The sequence below is a fragment of the Heloderma suspectum genome, chromosome 3, assembly GCF_057233095.1.
Source record: "Heloderma suspectum isolate Gila_16-S chromosome 3, 16-S_ref, whole genome shotgun sequence".
Taxonomy (NCBI): domain Eukaryota; kingdom Metazoa; phylum Chordata; class Lepidosauria; order Squamata; family Helodermatidae; genus Heloderma; species Heloderma suspectum.
In genome coordinates, this window is record NC_139460.1 from 91,006,436 (window position 1) to 91,022,512 (window position 16,077).

General features: G+C 45.9%; 1 protein-coding gene across 5 annotated transcripts in view; it reads left to right on the plus strand.

Moving 5' to 3' along the window:
• Positions 1 to 8,803: 8,803 nt before the first annotated feature.
• The window catches only part of LOC146349915 (interferon-induced GTP-binding protein Mx1-like), a 31,086-nt gene continuing 23,812 nt past the window's right edge, over positions 8,804 to 16,077 (plus strand). Inside the window, exons 1-4 of one of the 5 annotated variants that reach the window (XM_084843771.1) lie at positions 9,751 to 10,109; positions 10,208 to 10,371; positions 14,240 to 14,402; positions 14,511 to 14,563. In XM_084843771.1, coding sequence (XP_084699897.1) covers positions 14,270 to 14,402; positions 14,511 to 14,563 — 186 coding nt within the window. In that variant the 5' untranslated portion in view covers positions 9,751 to 10,109; positions 10,208 to 10,371; positions 14,240 to 14,269. Of the gene's footprint in view, positions 9,012 to 9,604; positions 10,372 to 14,239; positions 14,564 to 16,077 lie in introns of those variants that run through there. The other 4 variants (XM_084843770.1, XM_084843768.1, XM_084843772.1 and 1 more) reach the window with 4 other exon arrangements.

Below are 16,077 nucleotides of genomic sequence, written 5' to 3' on the forward strand. Positions count from 1 at the left end.
ATACTTTCCCCCATTTTCTTAGTTTGAGATTTTGATGTTTGATTTCTACTTCTCCATATCTATTGGATTACTAATTATTTGGAGTAATGTCTTGCTTACTAAGGGCCTAACCCTATCGGGTTGCCACTGACTTGAATCATAGAATAGTAGGGTTGGAAGGGGCCTATAAGACCATCAAGTCCAACCCCCTGCTCAATGCAGGAATCCAAGTCAGAGCATCCTTGACAGATGGCTGTCCAGCCTCGTCTTGAAGGCCTCCAGTGTGGGAGAGCCCACCACCTCCCCAGGTAATTGGTTCCATTGTCGTATTGCTCTTACAGTCAGGACGTTTTTCCTGATGTTCAGCCGGAATCTGGCTTCCTGTCACTTGAGCCCATTATTCCGTGTCCTGCACTCTGGGATGATCAAGAAGAGATCCTGGCCTTCAGCTCTGTGACAACCTTTCAAGTACTTGAAGAGCGCTATCATATCTCCCCTCAGTCTTCTCTTCTCAAGGCTAAACATGCCCAGTTCTTTCAATCCCTCTTCATAGGGCTTTGTTTCCAGTCCCCTGATCATCTTTGTTGCCCTCCTCTGAACCCTCTCCAGTTTGTCTGCATCCTTCTTAAAGTGTGGTGCCCAAAACTGGACACAGTACTCCAGATGAGGCCTAACCAGGGCTGAGTAGAGGGGACTACACAGAAGCCTCCCATTTTGGAAGCTTCTGAGATTCCTATACCTTGCCAGGCTGCTGCCATCAGGGTGGGAGGAGTGACAGGCAATTTTCACCTCTCTGTCCTCTTTTAAATTTTTCCTCTAGACAGGCCTCTGAGCCCATCTAGAGGAGTCACACTATTGGGGGTGGGGCCGGGGGTGGAGATGCCATAGGAAACCACTGGGTAGGTGGTTATGCAAACAACCTACTGTGTTCCCGTCAGACAATCAGGCAAACAAGCTACATAGAGTAGTTCATTTCACACACACCCTCTCCCATCCTGTAGTTCTCCCGCCCAGTTGGGCAGGTATCCTAGCTTCCTTTGTGGTGGGAATAGAGATTGCTTGAGAGGAGCAGGCTGAGAGCAGCGTTTTTGGCTGCTCTTGCCAAGCAGCTCTGTAGGTGATCTCCATAACCCATACTGACACAACAGGCAACACACTAATCCCACCATAGGTAAAATAGCCCTTACTGCAGACCATGGGTTCTCAGGGTGGCTTATTTGGGGGAAATAACCCACCATTGGGCAGGGGGGGACATCCCACAGACAACACACTAACCCATCATGGGTTGTTCCGGAAAATAAACCGTCATGGGTTAGTGTGTTGTGTGAACCCAGCCTCTGAGAGCAAGGAATGCTCCTTGGTTGTGTCCTGTGATAGGGCTGGTGGTTGATGACAGATCAGCAGGAGATGCATTCAACTTTCCATATGTATCAACTCTCCACTTGTCCAAAGTGTTGGACATCTTTCTCAGCAGATACCTTCCAGCATTTTCAGTGTCGTTTTTCTAATAGGCAATCTGTCTCTCCACTTTGTTCCAGGAGGTTTTCAGGCTGTGGAATTGGTGCTGTGTGTTTAGCATTAAGCTTACCCAGAGCATTATTTCTAGGGCTGTGCACCATTTCAGCCTGGAGCCCGAACTCCAAGCCAAGGCAAGATGCTTGGGGACATTTCTCAGGTGGGGTGGAGGGGGCACGAAGTGGGTCAGGTCACTTCAAAGTGCTTTGGTGCACTTTGGAGTGATCTGGAAGCCCATCCGCACTGCTGCTGCCCAGCCCCCAGCTCCTTACCTGGGCCCTCGGGATACACACCATCTTCTTCCAGGGAGTCCCCATTTTTTAAAAGGGCGCCGTTTTTTAAATGGAGACTTCCTGTATTTCCGGAAATAGATCCTGTGTATAAGGCATCCAACAAGCTGTCAGGTGTGCAACAATGGCGACTCACTGGAAGAAGAAGGCAGCTGCTGGCGTGTGTCAGGAGCAGGGGGCTTATGCGACGGGGACATCCAAGGAGGGTGGCAAAGCGGGATTTGGACATCTGAATCCCACTTTGGCTCCAGAGGCCAAAGTGAATGGGTGGGGCCCCTGTATCGGCCCAAAGCAGGTCGGGATTTGTGTGTGTGTGTCCCTGCACAGCCCTAATTATTTCCATTTAAAAGGTGAGTTTTTAGCTGGTTAGGTCAAGCATTTTATTGTATATGACTAATAGCCATTACAAAGAATGTAATTTATAACACTGTGTAATAACAGAGCACATATTGACATATTGACTCTGATAGCTTTCGGAGTGGCTCCACAAATATGTTTCGCTGCCTTAGCAAGCAAAGCTGTTTATGTGTAACATAAGGCTCACAATCTGATGGCAACCAGTAAATTTTCAGAGATACTTTTGCCCAGCAAAGATGCCAAAATCTGCTCCAAGAACCTCTCCTTAAATATTTGATATAAAGGGAAGCACAATGAATAATGTGAGATATCCTCTACCTCTCCCAGACCGCAGATACAGAGCCATAGGTTTCTTAAAACCTGCCTTTATCTACCATCCAGGAATGCTGTAGGCATGGGTTGAAAATGTAATTCTGTAAGTGCAATTCTCAACGAAGCAAAAATGAGAGCCTGTACATACCGGGCTCTTTCACGATCCATTTTAAACAAACAGTACCACTGAGATACTGCGACGCTGAGTGTGCCCGTAGTGTCATACTTTGGAATTCAGGATAAATTGACAGCGCAGCAGCAAACAGGGCCCTTTCAAGCACACTGAGCTTTTATCAAAATTGCAGAGTTCAGGCCCATGCTCGATCAAGAGGTGACGTAAAGGCATAAAGTGTCATCCTAGTTCCAAACTGAACCCACAGTGCTGTTAAGCATTGTCAGGTATGTTAGCAGCAGTGCTACTACATCTGTATCATTTGAAAACACTACAACAGATGCTACTAGGGGAAAGCAACCATGCTTGAGTTCTTGGTTCTAAAGGAAGCAAAACCCGAGTGTAGCCAAACACGTACCCTGGATTTTAGGAAAGCTGATTTTAATAAACTCAGAACAATGATAAGTATGGTCCCATGGGAAGCGACTCTAATGACAAAAGGAGTCCAAGATGGGTGGGAGTTCTTAAAAAAGGAAATTCTAAAGGCACAATTACAAACAATTCCAACAAGAAAAAAAAGGTTGAAGACAACAGAAGAAGCCAACGTGGCTTCACAAAAAGCTTAGAGATGACCTGAAAACAAAAAAGGACACTTACAAGAAGTGGCAGGGAGGCCAAGCTACAAAGGAGGAGTACAGGCAGGTAGAACAGAACTGCAGGGATGGCGTCAGGAAGGCTAAAGCTGAAAACGAGCTGAGGTTAGTGAGGGATGCTAAAAGCGACAAAAAGGCTTTCTTCAGATACCTGCATAGTAAAAGACAGAGGAAACAAATGGTGGTTCAGCTATTAAATAAGGATGGCAAAATGATAACAGATGACAAAGAAAAGGCAGAAGTGCTCAGTTCCTACTTTGATTCAGTCTTCTCCCGAAAGAGGGTTTATGACCCCCCTGGCAAAGGCGAAGTACAGGCTGAAGGGGCAGGATTGCAGCTTGAGATCGATAGGGATATGGTCAAGGAACACCTAATTACTTTGAATGAGTTCAAATCTCCAGGACCAGATGAACTGCATCCTAGAGTAATAAAGGAACTGGCAGAAGAACTCTCAGAACCGCTGTCTGTTACCTTTGAGAAATCATGGAGGATGGGGGAAGTGCCAGATGACTGGAGGAGGGCTAATGTTGTCCCTATCTTGAAAAAAGGCAAAAAGGAGGAACCTGGGAATTACAGACCAGTCAGTCTGACATCAATCCCCGGGAAAATTCTGGAGCAGATGATAAAGCAATCCATCTGGAAGCACCTTGAAGACAATGCAGTGATTACTCGAAGCCAATATGGATTTGTCAAGAACAAATCCTGTCAAATGAATCTGATCTCATTCTTTGATTAGGTAACCTCCCTTGTGGACTGTGGGAATGCTGTAGACATAATATACCTCAACTTCAGCAAAGCTTTTGACAAAGTGCCCCATCATATCCTGATGAGCAAACTAGCTCAAAGTGGGCTAGATGAAACAACGATCCGATTAATCCACAGTTGACTACAGAAACGGACTCAAAGAGTGCTTATCAACGGGATCTTCTCAAACTGGGGAGAGGTAACAAGTGGAGTATTGCAGGGCTCAGCCCTGGGCCCGGTGCTCTTCAACATTTTTATTAATGACTTGGAGGAGGAGGTGCAGGGAATGCTTATCAAATTTGCAGATGATGCAAAATTGGGTGGGATAGCTAATAACTTGGAAGACAGAAAGAAAATTCAAAGTGATCTTGACAGACTGGAGTGCTAGGCAGAAAACAACAGAATGAAATTTAATAAGGATAAATGCCAAGTTCTGTACCTAGGAAAAAGAAACCAAATACATAGTTACAGGATGAGGGATACTTGGCTCAACAATACTACAAGCAAGAAGGATCTTGGAATTCTTGTAGATCACAAGCCTAATATGAGCCAACAATGCGATGTGGCTGCAAAAAAAGGCAAATGCTATTTTGGGCTACATTAATAGAAGTATAGCTTCCAAATCATGTGAAGTACTAGTTCCCCTCTACTCAGCACTGGTTAGGCCTCATCTTGAGTATTGTGTCCAATTCTGGCCACCACACTTTAAGGATGCAAACAAACTGAAGAGGGTTCAGAGGAAGGAAACGAAGATGATCAGGGGACTGGAAACAAAGCCCTATGAGGAGAGACTGAAAGAACTGGGCATGTTTAGCCTTGAGAAGAGAAGACTGAGGGGAGATATGATAGCGTTCTTCAAGTACTTGAGAGGTTGTCAGAGAGGAAGGCGAGAATCTTTTCTCGCTGTTCCCAGAATGCAGGGCACGGAATAATGGGCTCAAGTTACAGGATGCCAGATTGCAGATGAACATCAGGGAAAACCTCCTGACTGTTAGACCAATACAACAATGGAACCAGTTACCTAGGGAGGTGGTTGGCTCTCCCACACTGGAGGCATTCAAGATGAAGGTGGATAGCCATCTGTCAGGGATGCTTTGACTCAGATTCCTGCATTGAACAGGGGGTTGGACTCGATGGTCTTATATGCCCCTTCCAACCCTACTAAGCTATGATTCTATGACTGGGTACCACCTTGCTGAACTGCCCAGTTCAGATGTGGAATAATGCATTCATCAGCCTCCTCGGTCTTGCTACTGATTTCTTGAACTTCCTGCTTGTTATAATTTCTCTGCATTTCTGCAGCAACAACCTCTCAGTTGATGACTATACCATTTGCAGTGATTAGCAAATCAACCCAAAGGCAGGTAATTGTTTCCAGCTCTTAATTGTTTATGAGATAATTCTTGCAAGTTCACTTCATTAGCTGAAGATGTCCAAAACCTGTCTATGCAAACAGGATTTGGTGTATTGCGACTGATGAGCTATAACGGGTGGGTAACATTTTTGAAGTTGTGGGCTGTATTCCCTTGGGGGATAGTGGATGTGGGGGGAACATATCAGCACAGGCTGGGGCCGGAACCAAAAGTGGGTGGGACCAAAGACAAATGTAGATGCAGACACCCCTTCCTTCTTCTTGTCCCAGCTCGTCTCTTTAATCATCCATCCATCCATCCATCCATCCTCTCTCTCTCGCACGCACACACACACAAACGTCATCCATTCATACTCTCATTTTCACACACAGGGCCAGTTCACACGATTGCCGCAGCCCACCATGGTTTATTTAAGCCACAGTGGGCTGTAGCGTATGCCAGCGGTCATTTTGAATATTCAAGCCATGAGCTGTTTTAGGATCATATGGGGGTTGTTTAACCTTGACATAAGCCACCCTTGCCGGGTTCACACAGCATAAGCCATGGCAACCGCCTGCTGTGGCTTGAATATTCAAAAAGGCAGTGGCTGCGGTAATCGTGAGCTCAGTCAGTCTCTCTCAGGGTAGAGCGAGAACAGGAGGCACGTCAGGCGCATGCACAATCTCAGAGTCCAAATCACAGAGTGTTGCACCTAGAGTGTCATAAGAACATAAGAAGAGCCATGCTATCAGACCAAAGGCCCATCTCTGCCAGCATCCTTTCCAGTCCTAGTATGTATCTGTTTTGTTTTTACATAAAAGGAATGAAACTCTCATTCATTTTCAATAGCTTTAATTTTATCTGTGATAATATATTTTATTTAAAGTATTTTAAAAAATATTTTCATCTTTTAAGGTTTTCTTTTTGAAGTATGGCCCATCCAATGATTTTTCTGTCAAACGTTGTCAGTCTGTGAAAATACATTTGCACCCTTGAGTAATTTTGAATTAGTTTGATATTTTTAAAAAGTGTGGTCCGCCCAATGTATTTTTATATTGGTAAGGCTGCATATTGTCACCCTGCTTATTTAACTTATATGCAGAGTACATCATGAGAAACGCCGGGTTGGATGAATCACAGGTCGGAATTAAGATTGCCGGGAGAATTATCAACAACCTCCGATATGCAGACGATACCACCCTAATGGCAGAAAGCGAAGAGGATCTCAAGAGCCTCTTGTTGAGGGTGAAAGAGGAGAGTGCAAAAGCTGGTTTGAAACTCAACATTAAAAAAACTAAGATCATGGCATCTGGCCCCATCACTTCCTGGCATATAGAAGCGGAAGAAATGGAAGCAGTGACAGATTTTACTTTCTTGGGCTCCAAGATCACCGCAGACGGTGACTGTAGCCATGAAATTAAAAGACGCTTGCTCCTTGGGAGGAAAGCTATGGCAAACCTAGACAGCATAGTAAGAAGCAGAGACATCACCTTGCCAACAAAGGTCCATCTAATCAAAGCTATGGTTTTCCCAGTAGTAATGTATGGCTGTGAGAGCTGGACTATAAGGAAGGCTGAGCGTCGAAGAATTGATGCTTTCGAACTGTGGTGCTGGAGAAGACTCTTACGAGTCCCCTGGACTGCAAGGAGGTCATATCAGTCCATCCTAAAGGAAATCAGCCCTGAGTGCTCATTGGAAGGACAGATACTGAAGCTGAAGCTCAAATATTTTGGCCACCTAATGCGAAGAGAAAACTCCCTGGAAAAGACCCTGATGCTGGGAAAGACTGAAGGCAAAAGAAGAAGGGGACGACAGAGGATGAGATGGCTAGATAGCATCACCGATGCAATGAATATGAACTTGAGCACACTCTGGGAGAGAGCGCAGGACAGAAAGGCCTGGCATGCTATGGTCCATGGGGTCACGAAGAGTCGGACACGACTGAATAACTGAACAACAACAATACTTATACTTTAGATGTGTGTATCACAAATATGAATGGTGCTATTTTGACTAAACTCAAAATTTTAAAAGTGCTTAGAATATAGAAAAGGTACTTTTTAAGGTACTTTTAAATGTTGGAGGTGTTGTGATCAAGTAAAGTGTAACATGGTGAGGCACCATAGAAAATGAATTATTTCTTTCTGTGATGAAAACCTGTATTTTCTTTGATTCACAGCATGATTCACCTTGGGATAGTCTGGGTTAATTCAAGTAAAGGTCAGGCACAAAAAACAAGACAAGAGTTTTGTTTTTGTGGGAAGTGAGGATTAACTGGGACTGGAAGAAACAGTCCATGACTTCAACAGATGTAACTTGGCATTCCCAAACTATCATTAAGCCACAATACCGTAATATTCTTAAAAGACCAACTAAAATCACATAAAGAAGTGAGGAAGCTTTGAAGTTCCCAAAACATTTTAGAGTGTCCTAATAAATATATTTATACAACTGTTGCTTTTGGCTTTTTTTGTTTTAATAAATCAGCACGGAGGGCTTCCGGAAATTTTTGTCTGAACTTGTCTTTGACACTTTCAGAGTCAAAACCAGTTTTGGCTGTTTTGCCAGGGCAGGGCTATGGTCACACAGAGACAAAGGAAGTATCACGCTCACAATAGAAGGCTTATGGTCTGCCAATTTGCTCTCCCCCGCCCCCGAAATGTTACATAAGAAAAACCACCTTAAGGCAAATATAGACTGGATTGTTTCAAATAACTATGGCTCTTCGTTGTGAGAGTTATATATTCAGTTAATTTATGAACCTCCTTACCCCTCGCTTGGCTCAGCCACTGAGATGAAATGTTTTTGTACACATTGCAACTGCTTGGAACGTTACCAACCCCCCCCCCCCTTTATAGCAGTGGTACAGAACCTCAGGCCCAGGGGCCAAATCCAGCCATCAAACGATCCGGAGAAGGCCATGCCCCTTTCCCCAATCACTCATCCCTCCATTCTCAAAGGCTGAAATACCTCTCCTAAGATTTTGTTACGGGCAAGAAGAACTTCCATCTATAATATGCTGGCATTTTTGGAGTTTTGGCCCTGCCTCTTTTGCCTTTGGCTCTGCCTGCAACTGGAAACTGGCCCTTGAGAGCTTCTCCAAATTGGAATTTGGCACTCAGGCTATAATGCGCCTCTCTCTGCGTTATAGAATCGATGCAGATATTGAACTGAATGTACATTACACCCAGCTCACCCTGGCTATGTCTCTATGGCTAGGGAAAGTGACAAATGAATGGGGTGTGTGAGTACTGTGTGTGTGTGTGTGTGTGTGTGTGTGTGCGTGCGTGTGCGAGAGAGAGAGAGAGAGAGAGAGAGAGGGAGGGAGGGAGAGAGGGAGGGAGGGAGGGAGAGAGGGTGGGGGAGGGAGAGAGGGGGGGAGGGAGAGAGGGGGGGAGGGAGAGAGGGAGGGTGGGGGAGGGAGAGAGGGAGGGAGGGAGGGAGGGTGGGGGAGGGAGAGAGGGAGGGAGGGTGAGAGAGCTTCCAGACAGAAGACTCTTGGAACTACCAATCAAAAGGCATTGTGCAGCTTCTTTACAGATTTTTGTGGTAAGAAAAGGATGGAAGAAGTGGGGGGAAAACATGGGAGCGGTACAAATGGAAGACATTGTCTGGACTCTCCATAATATTCGGGTTTGAAGCAAGGCGGTTGCACATTAAAAGCCTCATCTGGAAGAATGCTGAGACAGCAAGAGAGGTGGGTGGGGAGAATGTATAGAAGGTAATGTCTGGAAAAAAACAAAACACACACATCTGTGAATATTCATGGGTCTCTATTGTATAGGTGTTATTAACCCTCATGTATGTATATGTAAAACCTCATTAAAATATGGATTGGTAACTGTAAATATGAAATAACTGTAAATTCTAGGAACTTGCATTCTGTAACCCTACCCTTGCTCCTTGGGCAATCTGATTTTTGGCACTGTGACTCTTACAGTACTATCCATTACAGTACTACCAGATGTGATCTGTGCTTTGATGGTAGTTTGGGGACATCCTATTTAAAAAATCATGAGGATCCATGGCCTGGATCCATGTTTTTGCACTGTGGCAGTGCCAGGAAACAGCAGATACATGTTTTGTTTTGTTTTAATGGGCATGGATATGTATGACATGTGTCAAAACCACAAGGGTCTATGAGAGTCTATTATTCTGATCCATATTTTTTGAGAGAATCAATTGTTTTTATTTACTAAATCTCACTTTCACTTTCACCTGCATAAGATTTTTCCTGTTCTAGAACACATTTCCTTCCAGATTAATGTTAGGGTTATACAAACAAGTTTTATGCACAGCCATTATACACAAAGCAGGAGTAGGGGGTGACAGAGGGAAGATACCGATCTGGGAAAAGACAGATGCAGACTTCCCCAAATCGGGGCTGCAACAACTTCTAGTATTCCTGACAATCGTCCATGTTGGCCGGGGCTGATGGGAGATGGAGTCCACAACATCTGGAAGGCACCCGTTTGGAGAAAGCTGGCGTAACGTTTAGTTATCAAGATCAGAAAATAACAGGAAATGGGAGCGATTTCAATGAAATCACTTCGTTCTGTTTCTCCAGACCAAAATTACAGGCTGAGTATTTCTTGAGTTTCTTTTCCCCGGTCTTTCGTTTGGGGAGGAGGTGGGTCCAAGCATCAGAGCAGCAGCCAGAGTGATGCCGCGAGACAAGCCCACTCCCAGTTTCTTCGGTTTCGTTTCCTCGGATTTTGGCGGCGGAAGTGTGACTAGAAGCAAAACCAGAGTGCGGCAGAAAGGCTGCCTGCCACTCGCCCCGGGCTCCAGCAAGGTCAGCCTCTCTCCCCTTTCCTTCGGATGCTCTCAGATGTTAGCCCAGGGCAGGGCGGACAGGCCTCAGCCTTGTGAAATCTGCTTTGTTTTTACCAGAACGCGGAGATCCGCCACCCGGAGCCTCCTGCAGAAGGCAGACGCTTCCGAGGGAAGGATTCTGCGCGCCGGGTTTTGTCTCGAGCCCCAGAACTGAACTGAGCTCGCAGCCCTTCTACATGGAAACCCGCTCCTGGTTGCCCCAGGCGTTCTTCATTTCAGAGGTATAAGCTGGGGGGTGGGGGGGGAGCCCTGTTGTTGCTACTATTGTTAAACGGGGGGAGTGTGGCGGGGGGGGGGGAGAGAAATCCTGGCCGATCTGTTGCAAATCGCACACAGCTCTCCCAGCCGGTCCGAACCTACCACCTGCCCTGCCCCTCCCGGCCATCGGAGGTGGGCAATTTTCCAGACGCGTTCTCCTTGGGGTTCTAAAAAGAAAAGAAAAACCCAAAACCGAGGGGAGGGCGAACGAGAGCTCTGCGCCCCCCGTTTCCTCTTCTTACGGAAGAGACAACTCTATCGCTGTCCCGCTCTTCGAGGGAACAAGCTGAACTGCCGCAACGAGACGCCCCGGCAGATGATGGACCGGGGAGCGGGGCTGGGCGGCACCAGTCCTCTGGGTTCCCTGCTGCGTTGCCAGCCGAACGCCGCTTGATCGTGCTGGGCGTGGAGAAGGGAAGCCGGACGCAACAGCGCCCCCCGAAATGCCGTCATTGGGCTGGTTTGCATTTCGCACGTGATCGGGGCTTGGCAAGTGCGCCGCAGCTGCCTTCCCAGCACTTGACTGGCGCCTTCCGCCGAGGCTTTTATCATGCTGCTCTCCTGCCTCAGGGCCGAAACAGAGGTTTAAATCTGAGACTAGCAGCTCGGCCTTTCCCCCCACTTTCCATTTTACTCTAGAGTACGAGTCCCCTGGAATGCAAGGAGGTCCAATCAGTCCATCCTAAAGGAAATCAACCCTGAGTGCTCATTGGAAGGACAGACACTGAAGCTGGAGCTCAAATATTTTGGCCACCTAATGCGAAGAGAAAACTCTCTGGAAAAGACCCTGATGCTGGGAAAGACTGAAGGCAAAAGGAGAAGGGGACGGCAGAGGATGAGATGGCTAGGTAGCATCACCGATGCAATGCATATGAACCTGAGCACACTCCGGGAGAGAGCGGAGGACAGGAAGGCCTGGTGTGCTATGGTCCATGGGGTCACGAAGAGTCGGACACGACTGAACAACTGAACGACTGAACAACAGCAAGATGAAGGGGGCCCAGTCCGAACTTGCCCTCCTCCTCCAAATTTGGGATGCTTTTTGACTGCATGGCTCTTGGCACTACCAACCAAAGATGCCATCCAGCTATTTCGTCTCTTAGGGTGCAATCCTATCCACGTTTAGACAGAACTGCTGGGAATTGTAGGACTTTTTTCGGTCTAAACATACATAGGTTTGCTCCCTTAATGGCTTTTTTTCTAGTAAGAAAAGAAAAAAAGAGGAAGAAATTGTGGGAAAACATGGGAGGGTTACAAATGGAAGACAACGTTGTCTGAAACCCCCTCTTCCCCAATTCTGTGAACGAGGCACAATAAAAGCCTTGTCTGGAAACACCCTGGATGTGCTTTGGTACCAAGAACAGTTGAGATAGGAGCTGTCATATGGATGTTTGATAATTGCATTTTAGCTCTTCTTCTCTACTGCCTTTATCCTTTAATCCAGCAGTACACAGCTTCCATCCCTCCAGATGTTTTGGTGTACAATTCCTAGCAGCCCTAGCCAGCAGAGCCAATGGTGAGGGATGATGGGAGTTGTAGGCCAAAACATCTGGAGGGCCACAAGTTGCCCAACCCTGCTTTAATCTTTCTTCGGTTTATTAAACTGATACATGCCTGTTTAATTTCCAGCTGACAGTTATCTGCCTGTTTTGTAATCCAGACTCCTTCAAAGATCTCTTTTTCTTTGCTTTTAAGAGAATGCAATCTTATGTGGATCAGCTTTTCCCTCTCCGTTGTGCATAGGACAGAACTGGCTGTGTCACAGGAGGATCATAATCAAGAACTTCCCTGTTTCTTTTAAAATTTAATAGCAGTTGAGGTGGGGTGGGGAGGATCGGGTCAGGACTGCTGTGCCAGGGAGGAATGAAATACTTGCCCTCCCCAGTTTTCCCAATTGAAATTGACCCCACCCTAAAAGCTACTACATGTTTTCCCCCATGGGGTGAACATCAGCTTGGGGGGGGGGGATTTTAATTGGCTGAACTGCCCCTTTCTCAGCATCATAGCCTTAATCTGATTCTCTCTCTCTCTCTCACTCACACACACACACACACACACACCATATTATTATTAGCCTGAGAGAGCTCCCTCAGTTTTTCATGGTACAATAGAATTTGCAGCATTGCCATTTTATTGAAACTGGCTTAACTATTGGAGGATACGTTACAGACCACCAACAGATAAATACATTGAACAATGAACTTTATTTGTAAAGTCCTGGAATAACAAACTACATTATAATATCCTGCCATATATCTTTGTTCTCATAGCAAAGAGTTTGTATTATTTGTATATATATTATGGCTCGTCATAAGCTATAATTTTTCTACTTTTAATTAAAAGAAGAAGTGTGGGGTAGCCTGATCACAGATTTCCTGTGTCATGTCTAGGTTGGCCTTGAGTAATTGTAGCAACTTCTGAGGGAGACAGATAAGGGACTACAGGTGAGAAGATAGGAACCTGCCACCTAGTGGGCAAAGACTGAATTATTAACATTGACTTTAAAAAGGAGAGGACTCTGAAAGTTGTACTATTCGCAATAGGTGTGTTCTCTGCTTTATCTACAGGACCTAAAATTTGTGTGGTTTTTACATAGTTTGTAGTATTGGAAGTGATAAGTGTGGTCTAGGAAATCAGATAAATGGGGCTCCGAAGATATATTAATGCTGCAATCCCACTTACCTGGGAATAAGCCTTACTGAGCTCATTATTTCTGAGCAGACATGTGTATAGGAGCATGCTGGAGCAACTCCCCTATGAGGGAAGGTTACAACAGCTGGGATTGTTTAGCTTGGAAAAAAGGCGAGTAAGGGGAGACAAGATACAGGTGTACAGAATGATGCATGATATACAGTGGATAGGAGACATTTTTCTGTGCAATGGGAGTTGATGCTGGAACAGGAGAATGGAGGTCCAAATAAGTGCTTTCGTGTGAATCCCCCACCCCAATCCTCTTTGCACTCTTGACCTTAAAGTGGTGGGGATGCTCAAGTAAAAGTGTGAATTTTGGATGCTCTGATTTTGGCCTGCTGCTGGATAATGTGGGCTCAAAGGAATGTTTTCTGGTGGCGTTCTATGGATCAGAGACACCACCCTGTCCTTTGCCGCTTGTAATTCCTTGGCTCCACCTCTCATGACCCTTTGGCCCCGCCTCTGCCCCACCAGCTACAGTGGCCACCAGCTGCTACTGTTTAAATATTAAACATTGTGGGGTGAAAATCTTGTGTAGGTACTCATCTCTCTTGCATGCAGGTGGCATTTAAAGCACCATGCAGATGTTATACTTTCCCTCTCCTTAGTTAGAGGAATAACAACGGTGGGAAAAGCTTCCTTTGTGCCTCTGGTCATTCCAAACAATCTAAATACCATCCAAAACTTGCTTACGCCCTATAGCAGGGGTCAGAGGACCACATTGCCCCCCCAAGCCCCACCGCAGGCAGCACCCCTGCCCCACTGGATTGGCTGCTGAAATGTGATGATGCAGCAGGAGGAGGAACCCCTACCCCCTTCAAAATAGCCTCCTATTTTAAAGGAAAATGTTGTGGTTTGCCACTGAAATCCATGGTAGTTACAGAAAGGGGCTATTTTGGTGGCAAGCTGCAACTTTTTTCCTTTAAAATACAAAGCTATGTTGGAGCTCCGCCACCAGGCAGCAGCAGGCGCAACTAGGCCAGGGAGGCCGTATGCAGCCTGCAGACTACCCACCCCTGCCCCACAGATTCACCCAGCTACATCCCCAGCCCCGCTCCAACCCCTGTCAGTGCTGCTTTGAGTTGTTGTAATATCTTATTATTGCCATTGCTGATTTAGCAGTACTCTATATGGTTTCAGGATCAATAAAGAAAAGTTACACAGATCTAAATGTCCAAATCGCGTGCCTGGCGTGAGACTCCATCTGATAGACGCAGTCGGAAACTTGAGAGAAAAAACATTTTCTCTGTAGAGGAAGAGATGAATTTTCCATGGAAATCTGAGCAGCAAAGTGAGCCTAATGGTATATACCCAACACCAGTATGGGGAGAAACTAAACCTGTACCATCTTTTGCCGTGCCAAATGTATTTGTTCCAATGAAAAATGAAGGCTTTAATTTCCATCCATCAGCTACACAAAGGAAGGATATGAATTATCTGGAAGAACAAAAGCAACAAAATAAGGTAAGGAAGATCTCTTGTTATTGATATTAGGGGAAACTGTGACATGCCTCATGACCACTAAAATCCTGCATTTAGAGCCAAAGTTTCAGTCAATGTTGTGCATACTCAATGCTAAAGAAAATTAGAATTCTGTGCCCAGATAATCCAAATTCTGTGCCAAGAAAATGTGCTTTCTGCAACCTACATGAAATATGCAAATTACTCAGATTTGCATGCCATTTTGCATAATTCTGCATCTGCTAGCCCTCAGGCACAGCAAGAAGTTATGTATGACAGTTCACTCAGGCCTGTAACCTGTGGAATGCTGATTCAGGCCCCCACTCTGGCTTTGGAGATTTTACAGGAGTTGCCCACCAGCTATCAAGTATAGGTTCAAAGCCATGAGAGCTTGAGAGGGAATTTAGGGGCCAGATGAAAACACAAGGTTCTTGACCAGGGTAGCAGAAGAATGTATGAGGAGGGGGGAGCCCCAAGGTAATAACAGCCTGCTCTCCCAGAAAAGCAGTTCCCTTAAGCTAGAGGGAAGCCTTCCAGCCTGCTTGGTGTCTTGCCTCTTGTTACAAGGAGGCTGCTCTAAATACAACACTTCGAGAACAATGGAAAACTTACAGTTCTTTGATGTGTTTGGCCCAGAGCCAACTGGACCTTTTTCTTGAGCTCTGCTCTGGTCCAAGCTGCTCTTGGCCACTGGCACTCCATTGTACATTTTAACCCTTGAGTATAACCAACTCAGTGAAATGGTAAATAGCAATTGCCCTAAAGCAATTGCCACCCTCTTCATTTACAACCTTTACACTACAATTATCTCATTTCTGTGAACCGTTGGGAGCACTTCAGTAATCTTCTATAGTTACTATATTGTAGATCAGGGGTGGGGAACCTTTTTGAGCCTGAAGGCTGCATTTCCCTGTGAGCTAGTTCTTGGGGCCAAAGGCAAAAAAGGGCATTCATATGTGCACAGGCATTCACACAGGGGTACCCTCCTCCCTCCTCCCTCTCTCTCTCTCTCTCTCTCTCTCTCTCTCTCTCTTGTTGTGTCTAGCTCTCCTTTTCACTTCCCCCTTCTCTTCCCTTCCTTTCTCAATGATTGGGTTCACATGATCAGTGGGGGAAAAGAAACCACCATAGCTTCACCCCTTGTGCCCGCCATTTGCCTAATTACCCGCAACATGGTGCAGGTTATCGTGTCGTCGGAACCTGGCGTGGTGCATGGCAGGGGTAGCTTCTAAACCACCCTACAACCCCTACAACAAGCTGGGTTCAGACAACATGATAACTTGTGCTGCATTGCAGGTAATTAGGCAAATGGTGGGAAGACAAATGGCAGGGGCGGAGAATAAGCCATGGTGGCTTCTTTTCCCCTGCTGATCATGTGAACCCAGCTTTTCTCTGTCTGGGCCTGTTTGCACATCATGCTAAGCTATCATGGTTAATTAACTCCTAGAGCTTAGCAGTGCATGCGTGTGCCCATTTTGAATATTTAAACCATGACTGTGCCTTGTTACGTGGTGTGA